The sequence below is a fragment of the Dipodomys merriami genome, unplaced genomic scaffold, assembly GCF_024711535.1.
Source record: "Dipodomys merriami isolate MVZ:Mamm:240054 unplaced genomic scaffold, mDipMer1.0.p SCAF_33, whole genome shotgun sequence".
In the NCBI taxonomy this organism is placed as follows: domain Eukaryota; kingdom Metazoa; phylum Chordata; class Mammalia; order Rodentia; family Heteromyidae; genus Dipodomys; species Dipodomys merriami.
Window position 1 is genome coordinate 3,350,243 of NW_027204826.1, and position 12,365 is coordinate 3,362,607.

At 64.9% G+C, this 12,365-nt stretch overlaps 1 protein-coding gene across 3 annotated transcripts; it reads right to left on the minus strand.

The window, feature by feature from the left end:
* Positions 1–228: 228 nt before the first annotated feature.
* On the minus strand, positions 229–11,501 carry Clk3 (CDC like kinase 3). Of its 3 annotated transcripts, none has more exons than XM_070042886.1 (13): positions 11,320–11,501; positions 7,456–7,607; positions 6,835–7,051; positions 4,716–4,812; positions 4,378–4,444; positions 2,794–2,910; positions 2,403–2,569; positions 1,808–1,902; positions 1,515–1,644; positions 1,257–1,339; positions 1,033–1,112; positions 842–932; positions 229–637 (listed from the first exon to the last, which is right to left on the minus strand). In XM_070042886.1, the coding sequence occupies exons 2-13, from the start codon at positions 7,605–7,607 to the stop codon at positions 461–463; spliced, it is 1,473 nt and encodes a 490-aa protein (XP_069898987.1). In that variant the 5' UTR covers positions 11,320–11,501; the 3' UTR covers positions 229–460. The 3 variants fall into 3 exon arrangements, with proteins under 3 accessions (XP_069898987.1, XP_069898988.1, XP_069898989.1); XM_070042887.1 differs by having other exon boundaries at positions 11,257–11,347; XM_070042888.1 differs by lacking the exon at positions 4,716–4,812 and having other exon boundaries at positions 11,320–11,358.
* Positions 11,502–12,365: the final 864 nt, after the last annotated feature.

The window sequence follows — 12,365 nt, forward strand, 5'->3', positions numbered from 1 at the left end:
CTCTGTCGGTGTGTGTGCGCGCGCTCAGTAGGCCACGGTGTCCAGACTCCCCGGCCCAAGCCCCGCCCCATAGACGGCGGCTGGCGGGGCGCGTAAGGTAGATTCCGCCAAGCTGCCCCGCCCACAGGCTCGCTTGGGTTTCCACAGGCTGAGCTGCTATGTGTCTTTATTGGGGGCGGGGGGGGGGGGGGGCGGGGGCGAGCCTTGAGATGGATGCATGTGCCAAAGTTACAAACAGTAAGAAACACTTTATTATAACTTTACAACATATAAATAGCTGGGGTCAAATCTGTGCTTTCTGGCCGCTGGCCCCGCCCCCACGGGCCCCCTCAGCCCGCGCCGCGCTGTCCCGCCGTGGTGTCCTGCGGTGGCCGCTGCCCATTGCAGCACCAGCCGAGACCTAGGGGGAGGCTGGAGGAAGGCCGCAGTCCCGCTCCGTGTCAGCACCGGCCCGCGCCTGTCATCTGCTGGGGTTGCGGCTACTGTGTAAGGATCGCTCCTCGGGGGTCAGGCCGGCGAAGAAGGGGTGCAGCAGGGCCTCGGCCAGGGTGATGCGCTGGGCAGGGTCGAACTCGAGCATGCGCCGCATGAGGTCGAACAGCAGCACGTGTTCCGGGGAGTCCTGCAGCATGTAGCTCTGCAGGCAAAGGCAGAGCCTCAGCACACGGGCAGCAGATCCTCTCCATCCATGCAGGCCCACGGCTGAGCAGAGCAACCCTGAAGCCTGTGTCTGGGCGCAAGTGCAGGGGCCCCGGTCCCCCCTTCAGCCCTGCCCGGTCGGGGGGTCTCCCGGCGGCCCCTCTGTCTACAGCCCCTGGGGGGGGGCAGGGCCCACACTCACCTTGAGCGGCTTGCAGTTCTCCTTCACGTAGCGCCCGTCCGAGCTGTCCTCGTCCCACACCAGGCCGCCCTTGTAGAAGTACTTCTGCTTCCTGCCAGCAAGGGCCGCACGGGTCAGGGGGGCGCCCGGGGAGGAGCCCTGAGGCCACCACGGTGTGTGGCAAGGGCTCCCCCTCCCTGCAGCCCAGATACCTGGTGCGGTGGATCATGTGCGAGGGGATGGGCCCCAGGATCTTCTCCATCATCACCAGGTGCTCGCGGTTCTCGTGGGTCTGCAGTGGAGACAGCGCGCAGGGGTGAGGGGTCTGCCCGCCCGTCTCCGGGCCTTGCCCAGTCCTCCAACCCCAGCGTCTAGACTTCAGCCTCCGGCCCCCTCCCACCCCCCCCCCCCCCCGCCGCCCCGCCGGGGGACGCACCTGGAAGAGCGTGAAGCCGCGGTAGTACTCAAAGAGGATGCAGCCGATGCTCCACACGTCACAGGGCTGCGACCACCCCAGCTCTGCAAGTGGACACGGGGCGTGGCTAGCGGGCCCCGGGGCCTGGGTGCGGCGCGGCTGGCAGGGCTCTGGCCGAGGCGGACCCGACCGCAAGGGCAGGGCAGCCGCCTGTGCCTGGTGACGTGGTGCTGCCCGGCGCGGGCTGCAGACGCCCAGGCACGCCATCCTGTCACTCACCAAGGATCACCTCGGGTGGCCGGTAGTGGCGGGTGGCTACAATGGTGGTGTGGTGCTCGTGGTCAAAGGTGGCACTGCCAAAGTCGGCCACGCGGATGCTGGTGTTCTTCACAGACTTCTCCTCGCAGCTCTGCGGTGACAGCCAGTCAGCGCCACGCCCCCTGCCACCGGCGCCACCCGGCACCACGCCCCCTGCCACCGGCACCACGCCCCCTGCCACCGAAGCCACCCGGCGCCACGCCCCCTGCCACCGGCACCACGCCCCTCCGCTCCCCCCTGCCCCTGCGCCGCACCTTGTGCTCGTTGTAGAGCGTTTCAAACTCTGAGTTCACAAACAGGATGTTCTCCGGCTTCAGGTCGGTGTGTGTCAGCTGGTTCTCGTGCAGAACTGCAGGGGGTGCGGAGGGCGGGCACTGAGACCTGGGCCCCCTCTTCGCAGGGTCTCCCGCCCACTCCTGTCCTGGCCCCCAGCACCGCCTTTGCAAGGCCCATGGCATGGAGACCCGGTGGCCTGCCCAGAGGCTGACGGACAGCCGCAAGGCCGGCACCAAGCACGGAGCGGAGCGGCCCGCGGGCAGGGGGGCTGTGGCGGTCATTTGGCATCCATGGCTGCGACCGCCAATCCCCCTCCTCGGCCTGGCAAAGGTGGCACAGAGCTCAGGACTCAGCCAGGCCCACCAGACCGTTGCTGACCTGCCCTGCTCGCCGCCCCGATCTGCCACCTCCCCACACCTCCCCACACCTCCCCCTATCCGGACAGGCGCAAGATGGCAGGCGGACTGTGCAGTCGCCTTCCACCTCTTCCCTCGGGGAAGGAGGCGGGATGGCCGCCGGCCAGTTCCCAGCAGGACCTGAAGGCCCCAGCCCCAGCTTGCGGGCGGCACTCACAGCGCAGGGCGTGGCACAGCTGGTAGGCCATGTGGCGCACGTGGGGCAGCGGGTAGGGCTGGAAGTTGTTCTCCTTCAGGAACTCGAAGGTGTTCTTGCCCAGGAGCTCGAAGGCGATGCACATGTGCCCGTGGAAGTTGAACCAGTCCGACATGAGGACGCACAGGCTAGGAGAGCACGGGGGACTCAGGCTCTGTGCGGGGCTCCCCAGCTGCATCCCCGAGTGGGCTCTGAAGAGAACCGGGCGCCACTGAGGGCTCCCACGCAGACACCCGGCCGCCGACCCAGCATCGCGGACCGGGCGCGGGCCGCAAGGCCCAGGGCAGGGCGGCGCGGGGGCGCAGGGGCGCGGAGCTGCTCCGCCAGCCTCCCGGCCGGAGGCCACACTCACAACTTGTTCTCCTTGTCCTTCTCCTTGATCTTCTTGAGCACGTTGATCTCCAGGCGCGCGGCCTCGCGGTACTTGCCCACATTGCGGATGATCTTCAGGGCGACCTGGGACTTCCCTCTGGGGCAGAAGGAAACCCCCGTTAGCAGCCGCATGGGTCCCCCCAAACTCCTGCCTGCACCACGGTCCCCCCGTAAGCCCTGCAACGCGAGCCTTGGCCTTCTTGTTCTGGGCTGCTTGCAACTTCCAGCGCTGCGGAGTGTGGCGCTGGCACCGAGCACACGCCCCGCACAAACCCGCTGCGGCAGCCGCGGCCCCTGGGGCAAGGCCTCAGCAGGGGGTGCTCACGGAGACCAGGCTCCCCCCCCCCCCCCCCGCACCACAGCCTCCAGTTAAGATGATCGGGGCCCAGTAACTCTGCACCCCACGCCAGAGTCGTAAAGGGCACGCTTGAAGCTCGCCCGCAGGCCCGGCCTCCTGCAGCGCTCGTCCAGAGGCCGGCAGGGCGTGGGAGACGGCACTGCCTTGGCGCCGGTGCCGGGACGGACCGTGCACCCTCCCCGGCCCCATTCTCAGGGCAGCCACGGACTTCTGGGGAGCCTCTACTCTAACCTCCTCCGGACAAGGGCCTCCCGCGCACGTCCCCCACCTTGCTGACCCGGTGTCTGCCCGGGAGCGGCTCTGGGGGTTCAGCCGGGATGGTGTGGCTGCTCTGTGGCGGCTGTCAGATCCACCCCTCCCTGCCACTTGGGGGCCTGAGGAGCGGGGCTCAGGCGGGAGCCTGGAGGAGGTGTCCGTCCGGGAAGTCTATCAATGAACGCGCCGTGCCAGCCGCACTGGCGGGCCGGCTCTGCCACTGAGGCCAGGCAGGAAGCTCGAAAGGGCCAAGGGCAAGCAGGGGCGCACACGACGCCCAGCGACAGAGCTGCAGAGCCACCACAAGGAGAGGCTATAAACGGGGAGCCAGACTCGGGAGGGGCAGGGCCTGGGCACAGTGCGCAGCGTCGCTCTGCACACTTAGAAGGGATCGCACAAAACCAGGCATTAGCGGCTCACGCCTGTAAGCCTAGCTACTGGGGAGGCTGAGATCTGAGGATGGCGGCTCCAAGATGCCAAGGCAGAAATGTCTGTGAGACTCTTTTATCCCCAATGAACCACACACACAAAGATGGACGTGGAGCTGTGGCTCAAGTGGCACAACAGCAGCCTGGAGCAAAAAAGCTCAGGGACAAGTGCCCAGACCATGAGTTCAAGTCCTGGGACTGGAAGGCGGCAGTGAAATGGCCGAATCTTCCGGGCTGGGACCTGCTCGGCCTCAGGCAGGCTGGGGCTAGCAGCGCACCCAACCCTGCCCAGCCAAGACCCTGAGGAGCTCCAGCAATCGGCTCCTGGCCACAGAGGGCCCAGGGCCTGGGCTGGTGAAGGGGAGCTGGGCAGAGGTGTGGGCCGGCGTGGAGGGTGGAGGCCCCAGGCCTGCTGAACCCCTTGGTTTCCTCCATATTTCAGGAGCTCACACGAGCCCGGGCCTCCCGCTGGCGCTCCCCAGAAGGATCCCGCTGCAGCCGGCGCGCTGGCCGGCTCGCTCACCTGGCGTGGTCCAGGCACTCCACCACCTTGCCAAAGGTGCCTTCGCCCAGGTTCCCCACGATCTCATCTACAAGAGAGAAGAGGCTGGGCGTGAGCGTCCGGAGGGCGGGAGGCTGGCAGCTCCTGCAAGTTCACAGCATTCAAATTCTCAAACACAAATTAAGGTTTCTCTCTCCCTGCTACACTCTTAAACAGAAGTTGCTAGCGTCTGAGCCATTCAGGCAATTACGGGTGGCCCCGCTAGGGCACCACGCGCACTAGGGCCCCTCCACGCAGGAGCGGTCTCGTCTAACAAGGGGGTAGGAAGTAGAGGTAAAGTTTACGAAAGGTGGCTGTACATCGCTCTTGGAGCCAATCGCCGATCCGGCACACCAGGTGGCCCTCCTTGTCATCTTCAACACTCCGGCTGCTGCGCTTACTGCTCTGTTGGCTTCTCTGCATGCACCGCCCCCCGAAACGCCATCCGACCAATCGCATGGTGGGCGGTTCCGATTGACAGAATGAGGTGTCAGTCAAAGGCAGAGGTGGAGACGGTGAGGAGCCGGTGGGTTGGTTGGTTGGATTTTCCAGATCCCAGCATTTCATAAGGCACACAGCATATATAACGATAGGGATATTGCAAGGGACACGTCAAGACACAAACTGACTTCAAAACAGAAAAGTAAAAACAGCTACAGGTATGTAAAGAAAACTCGGACATTAGCTATAAGAGGAACGTCGCAAGTGCTCAGAAAGATGTCTGGCCTCTGCAGCCGAGGGCCAGGTCCTCAGAACGGCTGCAGCCCTGCCTCTGCTCTGCTCTGCTCTGCTCTGCTCTGCTCTCTCCCGTATGTCCCCACCGCAGGCCTCTCCTGGAGCCCAGGGCCAGCACCGAAGACACAGTGAGAGAGAGGGAACGGCGCAAGAAGGCAGCTGGCTCCGCTGGGCCCCGCACCCGGCCAGCGGCGCAGAGCGGTCGCAGCTCCTCCCGGCTCGGCAGCAGCCCATCCATCCAGCCTGTCCCTGCCCGCTTCCGCTCGCCCACATGGCCCGGCACTTGCCTGACAGCTGCCAAACTGCCACCTGCCCCAGATGGCACCCCTGGCCAGATTGCCACTAACTTCCACGAACGGCCACCAGCAGTGGCCCTCCTGCCACCAGTCTCGCAGGACGCCAGCCTGGCCAGGCTCTTTCCAGGCCTCCTACCACGATGGCCCACACAGGCCCCGGGCCAGCTCCCGGCCACGCTGCTCACAGGCCAGGCCCATCCCACGGCGACAGAGGGCACCATAAAGAAGCTGCAGTCACAGACTTGTACTGCCACCCTGTGGCCAAGCGTGGTACTGTACACTCACCCACACAAGTCAACCTGCTACCCGTGGCCCAAGAAGTCACAGACAGAGCTGGGCAGAGACCCAGCTGGACCCTCCGCCGCTTTGGGCAGGACAAGGGCCAGGAGAAAAGAACACAGCATCTAACCTCAGAAACACCCCCTGGCTCTCCTCCTGGGGGCCGAGTGCAGCATGGGCTCAGGGCTCTCCACCAGGCCTCGCTTCGCACAGGGCCCGCAACAAGACGAGGCCCCTTGTGCCATTTCTTCTGGTGAGCCGGTACACAGGCAGCTGACCCTTCTACAAAGCAGCGACGCTGAGGACGTCACAAGAGGCAGTTCCGACCTGAGCTGACTGACTGGGCGTGATGGCACACAGCTATAGTCCCAGATACTTGGAAGGATGAGCCCAGGAGTTCAAGACCACTTTGGACACTACAGTAAAACTCCGTACCAAAAACAAGGGAGGGCTGGAAAATCCAGCGGTGGTACCCGGCACTTAGGAGGCTGAGGCAGCAGGATCATGAGTTCAAGGTCAGCCTGGATCGCATAATAAGACCTTGTCTTGGGGACACAGTTCAGAGGTACGCCTAGTGTACATGAGGCCCGGGGTTGGATTCCCAGGCAATGCAGCAGGGAAAAAAAACAAACAAACAACTTTTAAAAGAAAAAGAAGCTAAGCTGACTGGTAGGTAAATGGCACGCACCCATGGTCTCTAGGGAGAGGCTGCGGAGATGATCCCAGTCCACGTGGGAAGCTCTCAGCCTGCGTGTGCGGTGATCTCACATGGAGGGACCCGGCCACACGGCCAACCCCCTGAGGAACACGGAAGGGCCTTCCTGGCCGTGTGGACCACACGCTCTGTGTCTCAAGCAAGTATTAGACATAGACAGGCTGGGGACCAGCCAGCGCCGGCGCCAAAGCCCCTGTGCCTGCCACAGGCAAAGGGCCAGAAGCCAGGGGGCCAAGCCCCCTGCACGGACGGCACGCGCACACACACGCGCGCACACACACACACACACGCACGCACACCAGTGCGCATGCACAGTGTGGACAGGGCTGGCACACTCACTGGGACCAGCCAGCTGAGGTCACAGGAAGAGGCGGGGCCTGTGGGCCCAGCCGGCGCACTCTGGCTGCCACTCACCGAGGAGGCGCTGCTACAAGACCTGGTGCGCCGCTTGTGGCAGTGATGCGCGTGCTTGCGAGCCCGGTACGGGGCCCTCTCCCGCGAACGCCGCCGATGCCGAGACCGGGAAGTCCCGTAGCAGTCGTCCCCGAAGGACGAGCTCCGCTCCTCACACCGGTACGTGGCGCTGTCCTGATGCTCCCGGTATCTCCTCTGGTAGGGCAGGCGGTCATGGCTGCCAAGAGGAGGATGGGACAATGGTCAGGGGGGACCAGCCTGGTCCCAGGGGCAAGAGGCCCTGGGGAGAGCCCAGCGTCAGAGGAAGGAAGACGCAAAGGCACACCGGTCCTCCAGAACCCAGTTTGGTGACAGCACCCCTCCACTGCCACTGGGGGGGGGGGGGGGACGGGGACCGTGAGCCTCAGCACTGCAGGGCCTCGCAGGGTGCCAGCTGCTACTGGAACTTTGGCCTGGGGCCTGAGACAGGCCCAGGGACTGACGGATCTTGCAAGTGGAGGCTCGCTTTCTAATTCTCCCCGGCCCAGAAAATGCAACCCCTCAGAAGGGGAAGAGAGGGGCACTCCAGGCAGAAGCAGAAGGTGGGGGGAGGTGCTTCCGCCCCCCGTAGCACCCACTCACCTTCTGGACCTGGACCTCCGAGGCGGAGGCTCCCGGCGGGACGGGTACCGCAGGCGGCCCCCGTGCTCCCGGCTGTAGGACCGCCGCCTCTTCCAGCGGTAGCTCAGGTAGGGGTCTGGCTCAGGGGACCGGTAGCGCTTACAGTGATGCATCTGGAACACGAGAGACAGCCCCGCTCAACACCGCCGGCCCTCCACCACAGGGCTGCGGGGGGTAGCCAGGCCCCCCGGAGAAGAGGCCCATTGTTCTGGTTGGGGGTGGCCCCTCCCAGGGGTTTGTGAAGTGGAGAAGAACTCTGAGGTCACACTGGCCCCACAGAAGACAATGGTAACCCCCTTTCTCCAGTGAACAAGCAGCTCCCCGGCACGGCCGTGAGTGGGCGCTTGGGAGTGGGGGTCAGGCTCAGGGGTCAAGGTGGAAATGCAGGGTGGGGTGAGCCCTGTCACAGGGCTCTGTCTGCAGAGTCCCAGGACCTCGGAGCCCCGGGAGGCCTGGAGCCAAGCCACAGGAGAGAGAGGCTGGCGGAGGCTGAGCGTTGCCTGGCAGAGCCTTGAACTGGGCCCTCTCAGAAAAGAAGCCAGGCCCACGAAGTCACGTGTGGAGCGGCAGCGGACACGAGGCAGCCAGCCCCTGGAGAGAGCTGCAAGGGCCTGACCCACACTCCCTGGCTGTGTCCCTGGGGATACAGTCAAGTGGGCCCCTGGGCCCACCAGGAGGAGGCCGGCATCCTCAGCGTATCTAAGTGCCTGCCTCTGGCACCTCCCAGACCGTCTGAAGAGCCATGTCAGGGCCGTGCTTTCTCTAGAAGCACCATCACTGCCCGCCTCCAGCTTCTGCAGCGCCCCATCTCAGGCAGCCAGGTCCGTGACTGCAGAGCTGTCTGCACGGGGAGGCAGCATTAAAGGCTCCCCCCCCCCAGCCCTGTCCAGCAGGTACTGAGGTCACCAGAGGAGACGGCCAGGCTGGATTAGCCATCCACTGAAAGAGATGTGAAGGCCAGCCAGGCGCTGATGGCTCACAACTGTAACCCTAGCTACTCAGCAGGCTGAGATCTGAGGGTTATGGTTTGAAGCCAGCCTGGGCAGGAAAGTCTTTGAGACTCTTATCTCCAACAAACCACTAAAATGCTACAAGTGGAGCTGTGGCTCAAGTGGTAGAGTGCTAACTTTGAGTGAAAAAGCTCAGGGATAGAGCCCAGGCTTTGAGTTCAAGCCCCAGAGCCGAAGGAAAACAAAAAGCAACAACAAAGATCAGTCAGGGCCTGTTCCCTCTTCCTCCCACATCAGAACCCCTGACAGCACCTCCATGGGTGGCTAGGCCAGGCACCTAGCCTCTCCAAGCCTTCCCTTGTTCAGAGACAACCTTCAGTTATGAACAGTCCTGGACTTGCCTGACCATGCACATTTTAGACAACCCAAAGAGACTGTCCCCTCAGATGGGTCCAGTCCAGTCCAGTGCAGCAGGAAGAAATGGCCCCCAGGAAGAGCAGGTTAGGAAGCCTGAGCTGCCCACAGCCTTGGGAGCTTCAGGGTCCCAGGAAAAGTACCCTCGTCTCTCACCAGCAGACCCCGACGTGGGACACCTCCTTGCCAGCAATCCTTGGAGATAAATAAACACTAAGCAAAATCAGTGACAGCTTCCCCAGGAGCTTCCATTTGTTTTGATGATCAGCTGACTAATGTTTCACAGCTTTCCTGCAATTACTCTGGCTCAGGTGCCCACGCTATGGCCTGAAAGCTGTAACTCACCATATACTAACTGGCCCAGAACACATCCTCCTAGCCAGCGCACACACCTTCCCACAATCCAAGTGTGGCCCTGCCCCTCCTCCCCGTGTAAACAAAGCACCAGATCTGGAAGGCATTGTGTAGCTCATGCCAGGCCAAAGACCCTCCCCTTTCTAGGACCTAGATTCTCATGTCCACATGTTCACATGCGTGGACACAGTTCAGAGTCAGGTTTCAATGTAAGTAGAGGCCACCTACAGCTGTTTGTCTCTGAACAGGTTATTAAACTATTCTGACCTTTAACCCCTTACAATTAGGAAATGAGAATCTCAAGGTTCTATGAGAATTAGACATGTCTGCCATCTTAAGTCATGCTTAGCACACGGCTGGGCCCACATGGGTTATTAAAGGTAGCAAACTCTGAGCCCAATCCCAGTGCTGCCATTCCTGGGATTTGAACTCAGGGCCTGGACACTGTCCCTGAGCTCCTTTTTGCTCTACCACTTGCGCCACAGCGCCACTTCCGACTTTTTCTATGAACGTGGTACTGAGGAATCGAACCCATGGCTTCATGCATGCTAGGCAAGCACTCTACCACTAAGCCACATTCTCAGACCCTGCCACTGTTGTTGTTTTCTGTCAGTCCTGGTGCTTGAACTCAGGGCCTGGGCACTGTCCCTGAGCTGCTTTTGTCAAGGCTAGCACTCTAGCACTTGAGCCATAGCACCACTTCTGGTTTTTTCTGTGTATGTGGTACTGAGGAATCTAACCCAGGGCTTCATGCATGCCAGGCCAGCGCTCTACTGCCAAGCCACGTTCCCAGCCCCCTGCCACTGGTTTTTATTCAAGTCACTCTAGGTTCTGATTACATGCCTGGAAAACCAGCTAGGCAAGGTGACAGATGATGGTAAGAATACAAGCCATCAAGTGTCCTCCCAACCTCCTCTCCCACACAGCAATTAGGATCACTATCCTAGAACCCGTACCCAACAGATAGTTTAAAGCTAAGAGTCATAACTATTGCTTCCGGAGGCTCTCTTCTGCACAGTGAAGAAAAAGGCCCCGGCCGCCGCCGGCTCCCGCCTGCCTGTCATCCTAGCTGAGGAGGCTAATAAGATCCGAAGATCCGGGAAGAAAAGTCTGTGAGACTCTTTCTCTCTCATCAACCAACAGAAAGCTGCAAGTGGAGCTCTGGCTCAGGGGGTAGGGTGAAAAAAAAAAGGCTCGGGGCCGGCGCCAAGGTGCTGAGTTCAAGACCCGGTATGGGCGCACATGCGCACACACACCAAAGACGGGCGAGAAAGAAAAGGCAATGCGAAGGGAACGCCGCCGAGCCGGGGACTCGGGCTCTCCAGCGGGCACCGGCTTCTCCTCGGCCGTTTCCGGCGACGGAACTGGGCTGCCAACCCGAGCCCGCGGCCGCCCTCCCGGGTTCCTGCCGCCCCGGCGCCCCACGGTTATTTTTGGCGAGCCGAGCCGCAGCCACCGCCACCCCGCGGACCTGCCGCCTCGCAGGCCGCCCGCCGCCGCCGCCGCCGCCTCGCCGGGCGCTACCCCGCCGGGCCGCCCGGGCGCCGGCGCGGGGGGCGCGGCCTGGCCGGGGTCCGCGGCCCGGGCGGCTCCATCCGCGGCACACAGCGCCCCGAGGGGGCCCGCGGGCCTCGCCGGCGCCGCCTCCCCCGGCCGCCGCCGCCGCGGGCCCCGGAGCCCCCCGCTCCCCGTAACCGCCGCCCGCGGCGCCCAGGCCGGACCCGCCGGGCAGAGGCCGGCCCGGGCTGGAATCCAACTCCAGGTGGCCCGCGAGGCCCCGGCGCGGGCCGGGCCCGAGGAAGCCGGGCCCGGGGACGCCTTTCCGGCCGGCCCCCGGCCCCGCCGCCGCCCCGGCTCCGCCTCCGACCCCGCGGGCGGGACCCGGGCCGGGGGCTGCAGCCGCCGCCCTCGGGCGGACGAGCGGCGGGTCAGGGGTGAGAGGTCGGGGCCGCGGCCTGGGCCAAGAAGTGAAAGGAACGGGGGAACCCGAGAGCCGGCCGGACGCCGGGGCTCCCGCGCCCGCCGGCCCGCCCCGTCCACTCACCCCAGCCGCCGCCGCCGCGCCGCCGCCGCCGCCGCCGCCGCCGCGGGCCCCGGCCTCACTCACCGTCGCCCAGGCTCCGGCTGCGGCTAGGCCCCGCTCCCCGCTCCGAGCGCCGCTTCCGCTTCCGGCCTCCGCCCGCGGCGGCCCCGCCCCTCGCGTGACGCAGCGGCCGGTGGCCCCAGCTCGCCCGGGCCCCGAGGCCCTGCCGCTCTAGCCCGCGACTCGAATGCTCTGGGGGACCGGCCCCGAAGCGGCGCTCGGGAGGCCTCGCCGCGGTCCGGGCGGACGTGCGCGGCCCCCGCCCGCCATCGCCGGGGCCCGGCAGCGGGCCGAGGCGCGTCCCCAGCCGCCGCGGGCGCTGGGAGCCGCGGGATGGTGCCCGCTCCGCCGCCTCCACCCGGCGGCGCTGGCCCGCGGAGGCCCGGCGTTTGTGGTCCCGCGTCCCGGCCCGCGCGGAGGGGGCGGACGCCGCGGGAGATCTGGGGCCGGGGAGGACCGGGGACGGGCGCTCCGCTCCCCGGATTGGGGTCACGACGCGGGGTCCCCGGCAGCTGCTTCCCCCGCGGGCGGCGGGGCGTCGGGAAGCCTCTAATCACCCCACGCCGCGTGGCGGGCTGGGCAGGGAACCGGCTCGGTGGGGTGCGCCGCGGGGTGCCCGCCAGGGCCGGGGAGGCCTGTGGCCGCGTCCACGTCCACCCCCCGAAGCTGGGCGGTGAGCTCCTTGTCCCCACACGCGGGCCCGGCGCCCCTCGCCTCGCGTGGGGCCCCGCGTTGGGACGTCAGCCTCTGGGAGGAGGTGAGGCGCCCGGCCCAGCCTTTCCACCCAGACGCACCTGCAGCTTCGGACCCGGTCCTGGCGCAGGCGGTGTCTCCAGCTCGGTGCTAGGCACCGGCGCGCACACCTGTAACCCCAGCTACTCAGGAGGCTGAGGTCTGAGGATCCAAGTGTGAAAACGAAGTCCGGGACTCTTAATCTCTAATGAACCACCAAAATAGCCGGACGTGGAGCCCAAAAGCTGAGGGACAGCACTCAGGCCCTCAGTTCAAGACCCAGGATTTGCACACGCGCACGCACACGCAGCCCTCACCCGAGGTGGAGGCCCCCCCTG